Raw genomic sequence first — 17,705 nt, 5'->3', positions numbered from 1 at the left:
CATTCTCTAAGTGAATTGCTGGGGAAAGAGAGCCTTTAATATCTTAGTATCTATGACTTTTTCTTTCCTTGGTCCATATGCAACATCAAAAAATATTAAAAAGTTCTTCTTTTCTCCTCATTGAAACACTGCCAAAGCTGACACAGACACACCAGAAGCCAGCATGTCTTCTTCATTAGAGCTTAACTAGCAAAATAAACAGAAAGGCAAAATATACCATAACAGTGACACTTTTCATTTCTTGGAACTGATCTGTATATCATTATGAATGTATTTTCTGTTGTCTTTTTGAAACCGACTGTAGTTCGTTTATACAGACTTTTCATTTCTTAATTATAAATATACACTACCAAATAATCTTCAGCATGTTACAGTGAAATGCGCTCAACAGACAAACTTATATTGTATGTACTGATTTTTTAATTGGAAAGACAATTTTGGTTTACAGATAAAGTTGATTCTTTTTAATGCATAAAAATATGTATATTTAACAACTTTCTATTAAAATAAAATGATTTCTATTTGATTTATTTCTGGTTTGTTCTTTAAAATATTCTAAAAATTCTAGCAGATAAAAGCTAAAATGAATATTTTAAAAACTAAAGCTGACCATCTCCACTAAAGATGAGTTGCCTTCAAAGTGTGGAGAGAAAGCTGTTACAAGATTTCATATATCTTTTCATTAGCTTATGGTTCTATTTCATTTACAAGACTGGTACTGGATAGGGTCAAGGAGGACAGATGGACAGACATTAAGTGAAGTAAATTAAGAAGATGTCCTTTCTCTTTTCATGTTCAGAAATTGACAAGAGCTTCCAGAAAGACTGATAGCTCTAATAATAGGCTTTTGTTCTTTTTTCTTCTGCAAAACATTGTTGTTCTCCACCAATATTCCTTAGTCTTTATTTATCTGAATGAGAGACTAAAAAAATTTAAGAACTGAAGATATTTGGGATTTAATTGAGGAAGCTCTTCTTAACCTTTCTGGTTTTCAAATTTTGAAATTTCTCTGCCTAAAATGCTGGGATTACAGGTATTAAAATGCAATTATCACATCTGATTTATAAATGACAGCAGAAGGTGGCTTTGAAGATCATGCAGCTTTGCTCAAACACTGAACAAACTGTGAAGGTGATACCACTAGAGCTTGCTTTGAAGTTTGCAGCACAAGTAATTTGCAATCTCTCATCTCCAGTTTAATAAACTGTCCTTGTCCAAACTCTCTCTGAAAAGCCTCCAGTTAAAGGCAGGGGAAGGCACAAATCAGGATGCAAGTCAGTCAAGAAAAACAAAAGAAATATCTTTAGACGCTGTAGGACTGAGCACACATTGTCTGCCTGGTAAATGTTATAATTATAATTGATTCCAAAAAGTATTTCTCTTCAAAGACTAAATAGGAAATGCACTAACATGAACAGGTTTAATTATTTTTTGCTGTTGTTGTTTCAAATATCTTACTGAATTTAACATGATGATAAAAATAAAAAAAGCAAGAAAATAGAATAAAAGCCCAAGAGAAGGGTATTGATTCAACCCTTCGCCATCTGTAATGAGAAAGGTGATCAATATTAAAGAGCTGGGATTCAATATTAAAGAGTATATAACTAATAATGATCTTAAAGGCTGTGAAAGCACAAGCATGAGAGGTGACATCTGGAATTATGAGCCCAGCTGCCAATTTATTTTTGCCAAGAACTTCTGCCCAAATAGCAAGAGCAACAGAAGAGACATCAGTGAAAATGGAGTTGTACAAACACACCAGCCTGAGCTACTGAGGCATAAGCATGTGTGCTCCAGTTGAGTTTGCTATAGAAAGGAAGTAATCTCTGGCAGAAATGTGGCAGGAAAAGAATATGCCAAGTATTACTTTAGGAAGATCGGAGTGAACCCACAGATCTGCCTGAAGTTGAGAACTCCTCTACAACAGCTGAAATATAGTCTCATGAATTGATATAGCTGTCTCCTAGTATAAATACAGTCATACTCATGCAAAGCTTCTGCAAAAATGCTTAAATAAAGAAATTCCTGAAAAAAACCCCTCAGAATAATTGTGTCAAAGGACATGAAAAAAAAATATGAGGCTATAATTTTCAGTGAGACATTACAAGTGTTACCACATAAATTGATTTCTATATCTTTAGCAGACATTTCAGCATTGAACTTAGATTCTTAACTCACTTAAATACATTTGTAAGATTTACATGAAGTCTCCTTCTCCAGTTACTTTTGCTCTCATTAAGACATGTAAGTAGCTTGTTCATCACTAGAACCATTTTTTCCTTTTAAACACAGAAAATATTGTAAACTTGAATATGTTCAGTGCTGAAGCAATCCCAGATTCCACTGACATTATAAAAATTGTGATTATTAAAACGTGCATCTATTTATATAGAACAGAATTGAACTGTTTCAGTTGGAAGGAATCTACAATCATCTAGTGCTCATCAACTGAGCAATTCAGGGCTGACCTAAAGTTAAAGCATGTTATTAGTGGCATTTCCTAAATGTTTCTTAAATGGTTTGGGGCACCAGTCACATCTCTAGAAATCCTGTTCTGGTGTTTTACCACCTTCTCAGTGAAGAAACACTTCCTGATGCCCAATCTAAGCCTCTCCTGATGCAGCTTTGAGCCATTCCCATAGGATGCCATATATGAGAGACTGAAAGAGTATGATTTGGGCTCTGGAGTATTTTTCTTAGCTATCTTTTTTATATTCTAACTGCTATGTACTATAAAAACCCAACAAACTGGGAACATGTGAACATTTATCTATATTGCTGTAAAGACGTCACATGGGACAAAAGTTGCAGTCAATGTGCTGATGGCACTACATGTGAAATAAAACTATGTCAGGCTAAGAGCAGCATGACTGAAGTGTTTTGGTCAGTGTTTGATTACTGAAATAAAATGTAGGTGTAGGAAAACATGATTTTCTCTGAACAAGGAGTTAACATGTCTTAAGACCACATGACATTATTACTTCTATAATCATTAAATGTTGTTTTGATGTACTCAGATCAACGTTAACTAGATATTCCAAACTACTATGAAATAACTTTGTTATTTGAGATGAGGATGACATAGTATCTTTGTAGAAGCCCTTATATTTAATACTATAGGATTTATTCACTTTGGAGAAAAGCTATGTGTTTTATTAAAACTATAAAAAGTTAGAATGTGGATTTTTAAAAAGCTTAATGCAATTTAAAGAACCCTAGAAAGCTACAGTATTTTTTTTCACAGAGTAGGTGAAATGTTACTTCATTAAAATTTAAAAGTATGCTATCTTATTCAGTCTATCTTATACTACCTTTACAACTTAGGCCTTGTTAAATATATATGTAAAATAAATGCCAGACTAGATCAGGAAAGAGAACGTATGTGAGACATACTGGTAATACAGAATTAAGCAGGGCCATAGTAATTTTGTATAGAAACCAGTATGTTGTGTTTGAAAGAAAAATGGCAATAGCAGTCTAGATTCTTGATGAGAAAAAATGAAAGTGGGAATTCCTCTGCAAGCCTTGGGTGATAATTCAGGTTATGAATGGGAAATCTTGAGACTGTATAGTAAAGAAAGAAAATACTCCAAAGTCCCCAGTCTAGTTCTTAATATAGAGACAGATATTTATGCATAGTAATTCATTGTGACAGCTGATCCAAATCAGACAGAAACATTCTTCTAAGAAGCTAGGCAGTGATTAGAAGGCTAAGAGGGAAGTAAAACTCTGCAGCTTTTTGGACTATTGAGGTTCAAACCATTGAAACTATGTGGGAATGTGCCCTTTGTTGACATAGTGACTAAATTATCTTTTGTCTCTTTAAAAAGAAAAAAAGCCTAGAAGTTCTCTTCTCAATTAGGCAAAAAGACACCTCATAGGGCTTTGGGGACTTTACTTCAAACTTAAGGATAGCTAATTGGATAGAAGCTAAAAAGTCCTGCCTAAGTAATTTACTAGAAAAAGAAGAGAACAAAGGAACTAATTGCTTTTGTTAGGTGTACCTCTAACTCAGGTTTTTTCTGTAAAGAACTTTGTTATTTTGCCTTTTATTAAAACTTTTCTGTTTCCAACACTGCCACAGAAGCCATCCTGTTAATTTTATGCCATCTGAGGCAGCTGAGCCATCTCAAGTGTGATATAGGTTTCCGAGAGCTCCTAAGACCTAGCTCAAAGAGACCATAATATCACAACTAACTGGAGCTAACTCTAAGTCTCAATCCAACTGACACAATCTGAGGTGTAAAAATCCAGCCTATTTGTGACAGCTGGTCTGCTGCCAAAATCTCACTCCTTACAGATTATTCACTTCTGCCCAGGATAATTATATTTTCTCTGCTGGAAACTAAGTAAAACACAATTCTGATATAAAGTAGGATCTTTACAGGAAACAAAAAAAAAAAAAAAGTGATTCTGTCAATATAGAAAGCAATAAAGTAAGAACATCTTTATCCAAAATGTTTTATTTAGGTTGTTACCAGAGGGTCAACCTCTTGTAATACACAGAATTCCATTAGTTTTTATGGTGTTATGTTGTTAAAGACCAATGTCCACAAGCACAAAGGAGGGGAGAAACAATGACAGATAGGTGAACCTCCAAAACTTAATCACAACAAATACAACCGCAACTTGACACCCCTCAGGGCCATTATATGATGATGATGAAGGCATTGTCTGGGTGTGAAATCTACTGAGATGGGTCACCCTGAGAAGCTCTCTGGCTGACGTGCATTACTGCCTACAGGGCATGAGATTCATTTGGGGATGCCTAGGGAAAAGCAGTTTGGGATTGTGGGAGATTTATAATATCAGGAAGCTTTTCTGAGAAGGCAAGGAGAAGGAAGGATCAAAGTGGATTGGATCCACTAGCATGGATAATAGAGTAAGAGGATGACAGGGAATGGGAATACATGCTCAGACTCATTGCATGGTCCTGGGGCCACAGAGCTGCTACAGCCTCACCTCTGCTTCTGGATTCAATTCATAATGTGTGTTGCTATCAGATTGAGCAATTCCCAATGCATGTTAAGAAAGACACTGATGAACTGATTTCCATTCCCTTTTAATTACTTCAGGTTGAGCTTACTGAAGGAAGACCAGAAAATCAGACAATGCTGTGATTTTCTCATTAACTATTGACTAAGTTCCAGCAATGCTTTGTAACTTTTAAAAAGCTACAGATCTTTTGATGAGTAGTTTCAAGTTTCAAGTTAATAACCCACTTAGAAAAGTTACTAGAGGAGATAGAATCCCATTGTTTGGATTTATTGAAAACTGCAACAGTGCTGGCTGATTTAATGGAAACCATGTCTATTCTGTAACATCCATGAGGAATGATGTTCCTCATGGATGTTACAGAATAGAGAAAGAAATGTGTGAAGAGAGTACCAGTGAAGAGAGTAACAAAAAGTCATTTTTCTAGATGCTGAATGTAAAAAAGGAAATCAAAACTGGAAAATCAAACCACTAAGTGATTGAAACATATAATTAGATCAGAAGTCAAATGATACATACCTTTCTCCTCAGCAGCAGCTGGAGACTGATCTTTCTCTGATGTCAGTGTTTCTTCCATTTCTCCGCTGTAAAGAAAAGTTTATTTATCTTAAGACCATTACAAATATTACTAAAGCAAGTTGCAGATATATTAAATGTAAAGATGTGGAAATATAATTTTGGTTGTAAAAAATAAAAATCATATGTATTTTATTATCTAAAATTTTCTTGTCTCATTGCATTAAAAGGTTGGACTAATGAAAGGCTAATGAAAAAGCATTTAAAAAGAGATTTTACTGTCACCATATGTATTGATATAAATGAAATATTCCTCAAAGACAACAGATATTGGATTATTTCCTGTATATGATAACTAGTCTTAGTGTACTGCTTTACTTAATTTGTGTGATAAATGCACTGATATCTTTAACACAAAGTGAGGCTAGAATTTTCTTGTGCTCATTTTATACATTCAGATATTTGGAATATTTTACCTTGCATCATCTTCTTTCTTTTCTAATGCTTCATGTGTTGGTCTTTCCAAACTCTTAGAATTATTTTCATTCCTACTTGCTAGGTATGCTCTGCGCAGTATACAGGCTCCTGCAGCACAATTGCATGACAGTAATGACTTTAATGCATCTGTATAAAACTAAAGTCATTCTCTTAGGAATATCAATTAATAAATTGTTGACAGATTTCTTTTAAAGTCAACAAAAAGTGTATATACCACTGAAATGTTATGACGCTGTTGATTTATACAATTTTAGAGCTTTTTTCAATTTAAAGCACCTAAAAAACTGAATCTGGAATATTGGAAGGTTATGAAGGCTATAAAAGGAGACAAAACTGAAATGATTCATCTTATACTTTCATATATCATGTGTTACTCTGCCATTTATTTTATTTGCAAGTGTACAAAGAATGCTATGAAGAAACAAATGAAAAACATTAAAATAAAAATATAAATAATGTGCATACCTCTATTACTGCAGCTGTTTAGCAGAAATAAGAGTATGCTGTTCCTACTAGGAACTCCACTGATTTATTTACTTTGACAAATAGATTTATATATGACAAATAGGTTTATTTACTTTGACAAAGATTTATATATGTCTGTGTGCTGAAACCTGTTTTCATCAGTGGACTTATGACAGTTTAGACTAGGTCAGTGAACAGATTACAAAATAATGACTCAAATGCTGTGAAAATGTAAACTTCACAACTACATAATTATTCAAATGACAGAAACAAGTGGGAATCAAGTAAAGAGTCAACACAATTGTGCAAATAAAAAGAATAAAGTGAAACAAAATAGCTAAATTCAAGGAAATGTATCCATAAGCAAAAAGCTACATTTTCAGCCAAATTTTTATACTACCAAGAGTATAAAATAGGTTATTCATATTAGAGCAAGTAATTCAGAGCGAGGTTTTGAGAACTAGTGGAAATGGCAGAGGTGTATATAGCAGGAAGGAAGCACATAATAGGCAGGCTCTAGAGAGGCCTTAATTTGAAAGCCTCTGCTATGAATTCCCAAATTCTTCCCTTCAGAAAACAAAAAATAAAGAAGAAAATATATTTTTTAAAAAAGGAGTAGTTACTGACCAGAAAAGAGACAACCTTTTCTCCTATCCAACTAATTCACTAATTTGTTAAATTCTGAGAAGTGAAGAGAAATTTAATATAATTCTGAAAGCATCTCTCCCACCTCACTGCTCTCCCTGCAGCTCAGGCTAGAGATAGACTCCTGATGTTTATTATTTAGCACACAGTATTGACATTTCATTACCATATGCCAACTATAGGAAGGACATGCTTTTTGTGGTTGTATGAAACGACAATGCACTATGTCCCAGAAACAAGGTTCATGAACATTTCAATAAGCTTGGAATGGCTGGGAAGCAAAGATGAGGCATGGAGAAGCAATTTGCCTCTAGGTTCTTTCCAAAAATGTCTGAGATGAAGTCTTGAATGAGTGCTTCTGCAAATACAGTTTTCTGACAAACACTGGATCTAGAGCTTTCTCATAGAAATGTTCAGCCAGTATTTAGTCTCTGTATGTTCTCAGGCCACTCTGAAACACTTTTAGTTACAAAATTTCACAAAGCTGTGTGACTAAGTTGTTTAGGTACTATTCCTGAGTTGTGAGGATGATTTGCTGATCAGTTGACATACTTCTGAAAATTTGGGGTTTTTAAAATAAGAAATCTGTTCTGAGTAAACTGTGTAACCTTGTTTTTCTCTGGTTGATTTTTATATTCAGGGACAAGGGTTTGAAGATCTCTGGACTGATTCCAGTGCTGGGCACTTAATGAGTTGTCTTGAACTATATGTGAATAGACCCATCATGCCTTTCTTCAATGGAAGTTTCTGCCACTGAAAGATTTTTTGATAATGGACTGGGTTGAACAGGTAATGATCAAACATTGCCAATGATCAATTAAACTTGCGGTGTGGTATGAATCAAGCAAATATGATCTATGAAGACACAACCTGACAAACTCTTAACAGTACATGAATGTGTTCAGTTATTGATGTTTGGCGCCAATCTTCCTTTTGGCTGGAAATAATAAAGTAAAAATCCCTTACTCTGAATCCATGGATACGAAGCCACTGTATCTGTCTGGGTAGGAAGTTACTGGGGTTTATTTTTGATCCCAGAATGGAGAACAGGGTACCCCTGCATACAAGTATTTCCCCCCTTGCCTCTTCTCTCAAGCTGAGAAATTTTGTACCTCTAACCTGATTTTGCAAATGGGCAAACCAAGGCAGAGAAATTTGACCAAGAGCCACATTGCAAGATGGTGGCCAGCCAGCCAAGAATAGAAAAATCTGATGCTACAAGAGTCTACTGGTATTTCCTGCTGGTTGTAAATAGGAGAAAAATGAAAACTGATTTAAAACAGGAGAAATCTTCTTTGCTGTTATAGCAAAGTATTCCTGGTTTAAATTCTGTGTAATTCCCTAACTCCAAATTGTAAGAAATTGTGGTACTCTTGTTGATTCACTGGATGATTCATTCTCCAGACCCTGAAGCTTTATAAATGGGACATAACTACTAGTTTTTCTCACAAGCATGTTTTATATACAGATATTAACACAGAAAAAAAGAAAGAAAGTATAAAGTTGCATTAGGGTGCATTTACTAACCATCTTTTTGTGTATCCTGCAGACAGACAATAGTGTCAGGTAGAAGTCCTTTCTCTAATAAGGCTGACCAGTGGTCTTCTGACAGAGGGTAGTTATCCACTACCCACCCTCCTCTTTCTGAAGCACCAGGAAACCTGTCTTTGTTAGTCTTCATAAGCTGTTAGAAAATGTCACATTCAGGAATATAAAAAGACTTAAATGAGCTGCACAAAAAAGACAGCACAATACAAAATTACTTTGTAAATGCTATGATTTTTCCTTATTGTCATTTCAGGTCAATAAAAAGTAAGACATTTATAACTTTGTATGTCTGAATGAAATGAAAAACATTTTAAACAAGAAGAGATTGTAATAGTGATTTTTTAAGCTTGCCTATAAAGACTTTACACTCCAGTTTCAATAGTTACATACCATTGAACAAATTCAAAACATTTAAAGATTCTTGTATAGATCTTCATAAACAATTCTTTTCAAACTCTTACATCTGGTGTTCAGTTCTTTAATAGTTACTACAAATATAAGAACAGAGCAAGCAGACAATGATCTGTCAGATAATTCTCCCAGCCGTTAACAATTTGTAGCTCAGGTAATTTGAAAGACAGAAATAATTTCTCTATGAGCGTGTGAATATATATACACATGCACACACATATTTTTACTATATATAAAGGACAATAAAAGAGTCCTCATTAGATTTGTCTTTCATTATCTTCCTCAGTGTCTCCTCAATCCTATGTAAGCTTTTGGGCTATGTGATATAAATGAAACTGATCTCTCAAATGGGAAAACTAAGAACATATATGGATAATGCATAAACTGTTAGAAGTTCCTCTTGGGAAAAAAGTACTTTGCTACATACTACTTGCAGTCTCACCCCTGCAACAGCTTCCTCCAGTGCTTCAGCGTACATTTGAGATAACATTGTATCTTCAGAGAATGACACACTTTTCATGGCTCCTTCTACCATGGCTTGAACTTCTGGGTGGTCAGCAGTTATCTCTGGTATTCCTAACACCATAGATTTTTTAAATGAACTTCACAGAGAAATTTGAAATCAGGACTTAAATAAAGCATTATATCATAACTTCAGCACAGCATACATTTTTAAGCAATACACAATTGCTCTGAGAAAGAAACAAACACCAGTTCTGAATGCAGATGTAGAGTGTGGCTCATAAACTAAGATCTTGGTTTGCTCTCTCAGTATCAAAACCACAACATTTTTAACTGTACAGTATTTTCCATCTCTAAGCTAAATATTGTTTCAATATAAACAGAATGACATTTCTGTACCAGAATAATCAGGCATTTAGAGCACACTAGAATTTCCATTTATTTGATTTCCCTTTGGTTCCTAAATCAAAAGGTTTACCAAACTAGTTTTTCAATCAAAACAAATTTTAGATCAAGGCAGTGTATTTTAAACAATAAAGTAGCCTGCATTCCCTATGATGCGCAAAACATTAATATTTTTCCACATTTTCTTATTAATTGCTGGCACAACAACTATAATTATTTTAAAGCTTTATAAGGAATACTCACAGTTAACTTGCAATTAATTTGATAAAATTTGGTGAAGAACTGTTTTACCCAAGTGAAGTATCTACCATGAGTGTAATTTGGAAAAAATGCCTTATTTAGTTTCTGTATTTATGTCAAGATTTTTCAATGATTGTATTGATACTTTTTACATGCACAAATGTACACATTTATCAGCTTATTTTTGCCAAGTTACAAGGTGCCTACAAAACGAGCAGCATCTTAGTAATTTCCTTTAAGTGCAATACAACAATTTCCATTCTGCAAAAAAATGCAGCCCAAACCCAAATATCTCCTTATCTCTTAAAAAATTCTGAAACAATCTTATGCTACAAAAAGATATGCAAGGGAAAATACATCCTCTGTTTGTACTTCAGTTTTGCAATAAAATTTTTAATTAGGATTAATTTCTCATTAATTCTAATAGGATTAACATCCCTGTCCTCAAAAGTATTTACATTGTCAGGAATAACATCCCTGTCCTCAAAAGTATTTACATAGTCAGGAATCTAGAATGCAACACTGTTTAACTGTTTCAATTTTAGTGTCACAGCTCATCATTATTCTTACAGCAATGCCAATGATTTTTTATCACTGTCAGCACCAGTTTTGCAGCACTAGATGAATACACCAACCTCTTGTTAGATGTATCTACCCATGTAAAAGTCAAACACAATTCCTTGCTTAGATGAATAAGGCAAAATGGCCCCATTGTCCATTGGAACCCTAACTGGAGCTAACCATAAAAAGGCAATTCTAATTCAATGGAGTATTTTCATCTCAAAAGAAATAATTTTGAAAAGTCTCCACTGAACTTCCTTGGAAAAAATACAAACTTTGCTTAAAAGATACTAAAATAACATATCAATTTCACCTTTGCAATATATTTATTGAATTTGCCAAACTGCAGAAAACTAGGCAGCTTAAGAGTCTAAATGTGACCAGAGCTGGAGTGACTTATGAACGTGCCATCTGTGGCAGCATAATTGGAAGGCTGCTCCAAAGTGAAAAATCTGTATATTGTGTATTCACATTAGTCCAGCTGATAAGCTGCTTTCTGGATGAGAATTTCATTTTTGCAGAGATTTAACTTGTCAGAAAGTCATTAAAATTGAATGTTTTCAACCAGCGTCAGTCAGAACCAATTTCTTCTTTCAGCTCAGAGTTCAGAAAACTCTTTTTGACATGGCCCTCAAATTCAAAGGATTTTAATATATATCTATACATAACAACCACCGAATTTTACTAAGTTATTCCCTTCACTGCATGTTCTTTTAGTTCATATTTAATGCCCAGCAATCATAACAACTTCTGCAACTTTTTCAAGTGAAAGTGACAACAACTCCTTCAGTTAAATAACGTAAAGCAAATAAGATAGCTTCAAAGACCACAGAACAGCTTATTCACCTGATTCTTCTGATTGTTCTTCTGATTCCAATCTATTTTTCACTGCTGCTATAGCCTTTTCTACTGCATCCTTTCGCAATTCCTCACTTTTTTTTTCTCTTGATTCTTTATATTGTTGAATGAGTATGTCCATATCAAGGACCTAGTGAAATCATTTGAAAAAATACAAATATCACAGAAGACAAATATAGCATCTGATCCAACGTTTATAGAATAAAACGATTTTAGAAAAGCTCTGCAGATTTCAGAAAAAATTACATGCAATTCAAGTGCAGGGTTGGGGTTTTTTGGAAAAAGAAATTATTTTCAATTTGCATTTATATTTAATTATCTTAGATACAAAAGTTATTTACAGTATCCTAATACTAAGACAACTGCAATGTAAGAGGGCATATAAAAATATTCTTGACCTGTAGCTACTTTTATAAAAAAAACGAATTTCACTAAAATCCTATGTTTCCTCTGTAATCCTCTGTAATGTGAATGTTAATAACAAGACAAGAACGTGCTTAACTGATTGCCAAGCCCAGCTGATACCCTGCTACCTAAGACATTTATGAACCTACCTTTCCTTTATAATTGTGTGCAATTTCATTACAAATAGTTGTTCTTCCAGAGAATGGAGGACCAAATACGAACACTTTACAAGGAGGAACTGGCATTGGAGGTAAGAGGTAAGGACGTGGATTCAACACAAATTTGTTCAATGCCTCTTGGCATGACAGTACGTACATTTTACCTAGAAAACTTAAAACAGAAGAGAAGGTAGTAGATATAGACATCTAATAAAATAGATACGAAAATTAAGAGTGTCAAATTCCACTAACCTGACAGCAAATTCTGGGTTTCCCATTACAATGTCCCCTTCCTTTAGAGCCACGGGACACACTTGTCCCCACCTGCTCCTACGCCATCGGTATCTGGGTGCTATCAGCTTGTAAGACGACAGAGCCCGGAGAAGTTCATCCTGTTCATTAAAATAGCAATAAATGCAAGTGTAATTTTTGCCTGAAGTTACATATGCCTTTTTATTAGACTTTTTTGAAACCTTTTGATGGAAAATAAGCAAACTTAAAAAGAAAATGGCTACGATTTCTTCTAAAGGGTTTGAAAAAAGGACCATTATCTGTGTCAGGGAATAGCAAGATTAAAATATCTATTTTAGCCATGCAGAAATATAACATGATAGGAATAAGTTTAATAGCCTTTTTATAGAATGTGAATAGTGAGTGAATCCTAAAGTCATGGTGACTCTAAATTCAGAATAGTATGGACAAGTGCTAGCTATGAGGAGCTGCAGAAGAACTTTAAGAACCAACAAAGGAAGGCATTAAAATATCACTTTTACACAGAAAGCTATGGATTTTCACTGACTGTCACTACTCAGAAATATATCCCTCTGTGAAAGCATTTTTTCAATGCCCAAGAGCAATCAGGAAACCAACGTGAATGTTAGGAATGTTGGGCACAAAGAGAATAGATGATAAACGTTTGTGTTTAAATTGTTTAAATATTGCCCTTCTCTTTACTGCAATGTGTCTCCCGCTGCCCTAATCTCAGAAAGGACATAGCAAAATTGGATAAGTTTCATAAAAAGGTAATATAATTGATCAATCCCACAACAAGCTTTTTGTGTAAGAAAGAATAAAATTATACAGACTGGAATTCTTCAGTATAGCTACGTAAGAGCAGGATAGAAATCTGAACTCATGAGTTATTAGAGGGCAGATGTAGAAAACCAAACTATTCACTGACTTCTGCATACTGGAGGACACTGAGCTAAAAGGCTGCAGGTTCAACACAAAGGGAAGCAATTCTGTGCATAATGTTCACTCACGATGAAGAACTCTTTGCCCTGAATACTGTGGTTACTCAAAGCTTACACACAAGTTAAAACACACAAACTAACTAAATAATAAATATTGATGACTTCTGACACAGAAAGTCTTTCACTTGTGAATTTGTTAAGAACTGAGAAAACAGAAAAGTGAAGGGAGGGGTATTTCTCTGAAAATGTGGGGTCCCCCCATTACACTTCCATTCATATATTCAAAGTTTTGTTTCAGAAATAGGAAAGATGATTGAACTAAATGTAGGTTAAACTTCTGGCTTTCAGGTTTATTTGGAAGGGACACAAATTATAATTGCCATGATTCAGCAAAATTCAGCAGTAACTTGTCATGTTTCTAATTAATTACAGGAAAATAGAACAAATGTAATCTCAGTTAGGGAGAATGTTGCTATATTTGGATTAGCGTGTTGATTCTTATTCATGAAAAGAGTACTCTGAGCTAAGAGTCAGTTGCTGAGATTGTTATCCTCTGGCTAAAGTTTCTTTATTTCCTTGGAAGGAATTAATTTTTCCTCTATTAATAAAACAAACATTCTGTTCAAAGTTTTATTATAATTATTACGTGGTTTTTTGGGAATCACAGGGTTTTTTTATTTTCATACTTTTTAGGTGGACTTCAGTCCCAGAATGACTTTGAATTCTCATTTCTGAAAGGCCAATGCTTACAGAATGCTCTTACTGCATCGTAAAACAAGCTGGTTGTTGTGAAACAAAGATGCTGTAATATAAGCTTAGAGCAGAAAAGTAATTCTAGTTATTACAGTGAGTCACGCTTTAGAAAAGCACACTTACGCTCTGCTTTCCCTCTAGTGTTTCTTCTTCTTCACTTTGGAGTCTGATTACAGGAGCTGCATTTTGAACTTCCATAGACTCAAGTCGGCCTACCACTGTCTGGAAAGAAAATAAGTCTTGATTTAGTACCAATCAGTGTGGGAATCGGAAAAACAGAAACTTCCACAGACACTGAAGGATTTGATCTGCAGCCTTAGAAGAAGATAAGATTGGTGTAAAAATACAATACACAGATATTAAGCAGAAAAATAATAAACTTGTATTTCTATAGTTGTAGGTGAGAATATGCCTTAAGTAAGTGAGAAACTGTACTGAAAAGATGGTGAAGGGTTTATAATGTAAGGGTGTGGTTGTACAGAGTAAGCTAAGAGTTTAGAAGTTATAATAGAAGCACACATATATAATATGTGTGCCTGTGAGTTAGAAGTCCATTGGATACAAGTATCAGCAGCGCAGCAGAAGTAAGTGAAGGTGATAGGTTAGAAAAGCAAAATAAATCCTGTGGCAACTGTCTATTGGTTTATAAATTATATATTGCCTTATAACAAATAAACTTGTGACTACTCTCGAGCTATGGCCAAATGCTTGCTCCTCTAAAATCGATATTTATCTGAGCAATAAATTGTTCTTAGCTTGAAAATAGTCCCATCCCTTCACTTCTAGCAGCAACAATGATAAATCAGAAGTGCTTTTGTCTTCAGAAGGGCCCCTAAAATCTATTTAAAATTGTAACTTATTATTTATATAATGGCTACGTAAAAACCAAGGCCCAGTTTTTAACTCAGACTCGTGCTAGTTATTGAGCTGAGTTTTAAGACACTATTTGGTAGATACAGGCAGTGCAAAAGGCCAAATCACAACTTTTCTGTCTCCTCATTATGCTGTGAATCCCAAGCCTACTAAAGGACAAGACTGTGAAGGTTCCCCCAAGGCAGGGCAAGTACTCAGAGGAGCTCCAACTCGAAAAAGAGGCAAATCTCTTTGGGCACAGATCAGGTACACTCAGAAGCAATACAACTTTGGGTAGTTTATTTTGAAAACTATTTAAACCAAATGTATACCAATGAGAATCAGATGATATTTAAGTTTATTTGAATAGTTTCCTGAATGTAATATTGATTGAATGCAAATATTTCTGAAATGAAAAAACAAATTCTGTCACATTTGGGCTAGTTTTATTATAGGCCTTTGCCTTACTTGTAGGTAAAATGGTTGGAATCATAACTTGATTGCATTTAATGTAAATTTTGTGTAGCAACATTCACAATTTCCTCATTTGTGATCCATTTGTATGTTCTAATGTTGCAAAATGACTGCCTTTTTTTTTCCCATAGGGCCATTCTTGGTAGAGTTAAGCATACACTGAAATAATTAGCTTAGAGAATTCTAATAATACAATTTGTTTCAAACAGAGGAGAAAATGCAGAAGTTTACTTCCTACCTTGTCAAAAACAATCTCCTACTCAATTTTCAATCCCATACTTTAGGTTCTGATTTGAAGCAACTTTTAGTTATGAGGCAGAGAATAAGATTATTTATCTTCAAAATTTATCATTGTAGGTTTTTTAACAGGAAGGCCAAGTTGCACTGTTGCAAGCTAAAATTCTAGACACAAGCACTCAGCAGAATTCTTACAAGAATCAAGGGTCTTCTATTACATTGCAAAACAATATCAAAATTAATAAAAATTATATTACATTATGCAAAATATATTTTAGACACAAGTATCAAATAAACCAGTTTTGTAAACATATCATACCAAAAACGTTTTAATTTCTCATTATAATTTACATTAATACAGATCAGAAAAAGCACTGAAACCAGATGGACGTAATACAAAAGTTTGTAGCCTGCCTGAAAATATTCTCATGCAACATATATGTAAGCCTGGGAGCAGAGCAATGAATCTTACAATAGATGAAGGAAAGTAAGTATTTCAAAAGTCACGTTTTCTAATAGTAAATGAATGCCCTTTAAACACAACTTAAAATTTTGCCATCAGGAAAATAATCCACAGAATTCAGAAATTATTTTTTAGTGGAGGTTAACTTAGCTGGTGCATAGTTTACTTACCTCCAAGACATGATCTGGTTCCTGACTTCCATCCACTTCAATAAGATATCGACAATCCTGGTAAGCCAACAATCCCTGTTAAAGAACATGCCAGTCAATTGGGTATAGTTAACCAGATAATGATACTGAGGCTCATTCTCTACCTATACATACAAAGGTTGGACTCCTGGGCACTTCAGCAAAATCAAGATTCATTGTATTAATGGTTTATAAAATCCTCTGGAGATTAACTTTTATGTGATGACAGATAAATACAGAGATAATTCCAGAACAGGAGTTACAATGGCTTCAGAAGATAGCTTAGATGTCTTAGCTCAAGTGCAAGAGAGCTAAAAAATATCAAGATACAGTAACATTTTGTGTATGAATTCAACTTTTAATTGTCTAACTACCTTAATTCTTTGCTATAAAATGAAGACAATCTCAATTAATACATTTCTCAGAAACGCCAGTCATGAGTCCAATGTTTTAATTTTGGTCCTGACTCCCAATTCTTTAGAATTTGAACCATATATTTTACTTTTCTTGTTTGAAATATTCACACTATAAATAATGTCTTAGACTAAAAAACTAGCCCATGTCGGTTGTTAATGCCTGTCTCTGAGGACTCAGAACGCTCACGCCATTCCTGACAAATGATGGTCTATCCTCAAGCTTAAAATGTCCTATTGAAGGTGACTTTACACCTTTGCAGGTAATCTGTTTCAGTTCTTCACTACATTTATGGTCAGAGCTCATTTCCTAGCTCATTTCATCTAGTCTGTCTTCTGTACTGTAAATTAAATCATCTGCTCTGTCTTTGGTCAAAATAGATAATAACTAATTAATTATTTCTACTACTCCTCCAAAGAGAGGATAATAGCTTTTATTTCTCTTATATACAATGGTCTTACAGTCTTACTGGTACATTCATATTATTTGAGTTTAAACAACAGCATTTCATTTACTGACTTTGTTTTGACTAACTAAAACCCCACAGATGGCAGATTGTCTGAAGTACTGAGGTTTAGCCAATTATTTCACATGTTGCAGTTGTTCATTAGGTTTCATTCCTCACTGCAGCATTTCACATTTATTTCAGGTCATTTTAATCCCAACAATTTATCAAGACATCCAAGTATGTCCTCCAAATTTCGTTCTACCTATTTTCCTATCAGTGCAAATTGCACACCTTATAAGCCTTTTGTTTCAATTTCAATTTCATCATCTCAAACACTGCCTGGGCCAATTGATAAAACCCTGTGTTCTTTCTGTTAGTAGACCACTAAGCATCTTCCCCCATGTATTCATCGCTAGTGAACCCTAAGTGAACCCTACCAACTAGTGGAATGTGTTGAAACTATTGAAGTGTGGTATACATCATAAAGTAATTTAATCTAAACAACTTTCCATTAGC

The 17,705-nt window shown here is 34.3% G+C and overlaps 1 protein-coding gene across 1 annotated transcript in view; it reads right to left on the bottom strand.

The window, feature by feature from the left end:
* Positions 1-17,705, bottom strand: part of AK9 (adenylate kinase 9) — a 62,306-nt gene that overhangs the window by 30,522 nt on the left and 14,079 nt on the right. The window contains exons 9-17 of the mRNA XM_030945346.1: positions 16,310-16,384; positions 14,237-14,335; positions 12,420-12,559; positions 12,159-12,339; positions 11,593-11,734; positions 9,521-9,654; positions 8,647-8,803; positions 5,988-6,096; positions 5,515-5,579 (exon numbers count right to left, since the gene is read on the bottom strand). Coding sequence (XP_030801206.1) covers positions 5,515-5,579; positions 5,988-6,096; positions 8,647-8,803; positions 9,521-9,654; positions 11,593-11,734; positions 12,159-12,339; positions 12,420-12,559; positions 14,237-14,335; positions 16,310-16,384 — 1,102 coding nt within the window. The remainder of the gene's footprint in view (positions 1-5,514; positions 5,580-5,987; positions 6,097-8,646; positions 8,804-9,520; positions 9,655-11,592; positions 11,735-12,158; positions 12,340-12,419; positions 12,560-14,236; positions 14,336-16,309; positions 16,385-17,705) is intronic.

This window comes from Camarhynchus parvulus, chromosome 3 (assembly GCF_901933205.1).
Source record: "Camarhynchus parvulus chromosome 3, STF_HiC, whole genome shotgun sequence".
NCBI lineage: Eukaryota > Metazoa > Chordata > Aves > Passeriformes > Thraupidae > Camarhynchus > Camarhynchus parvulus.
Note: the sequence above shows the minus strand (reverse complement) of the source record. Positions and strands in the feature narration are given on the sequence as shown.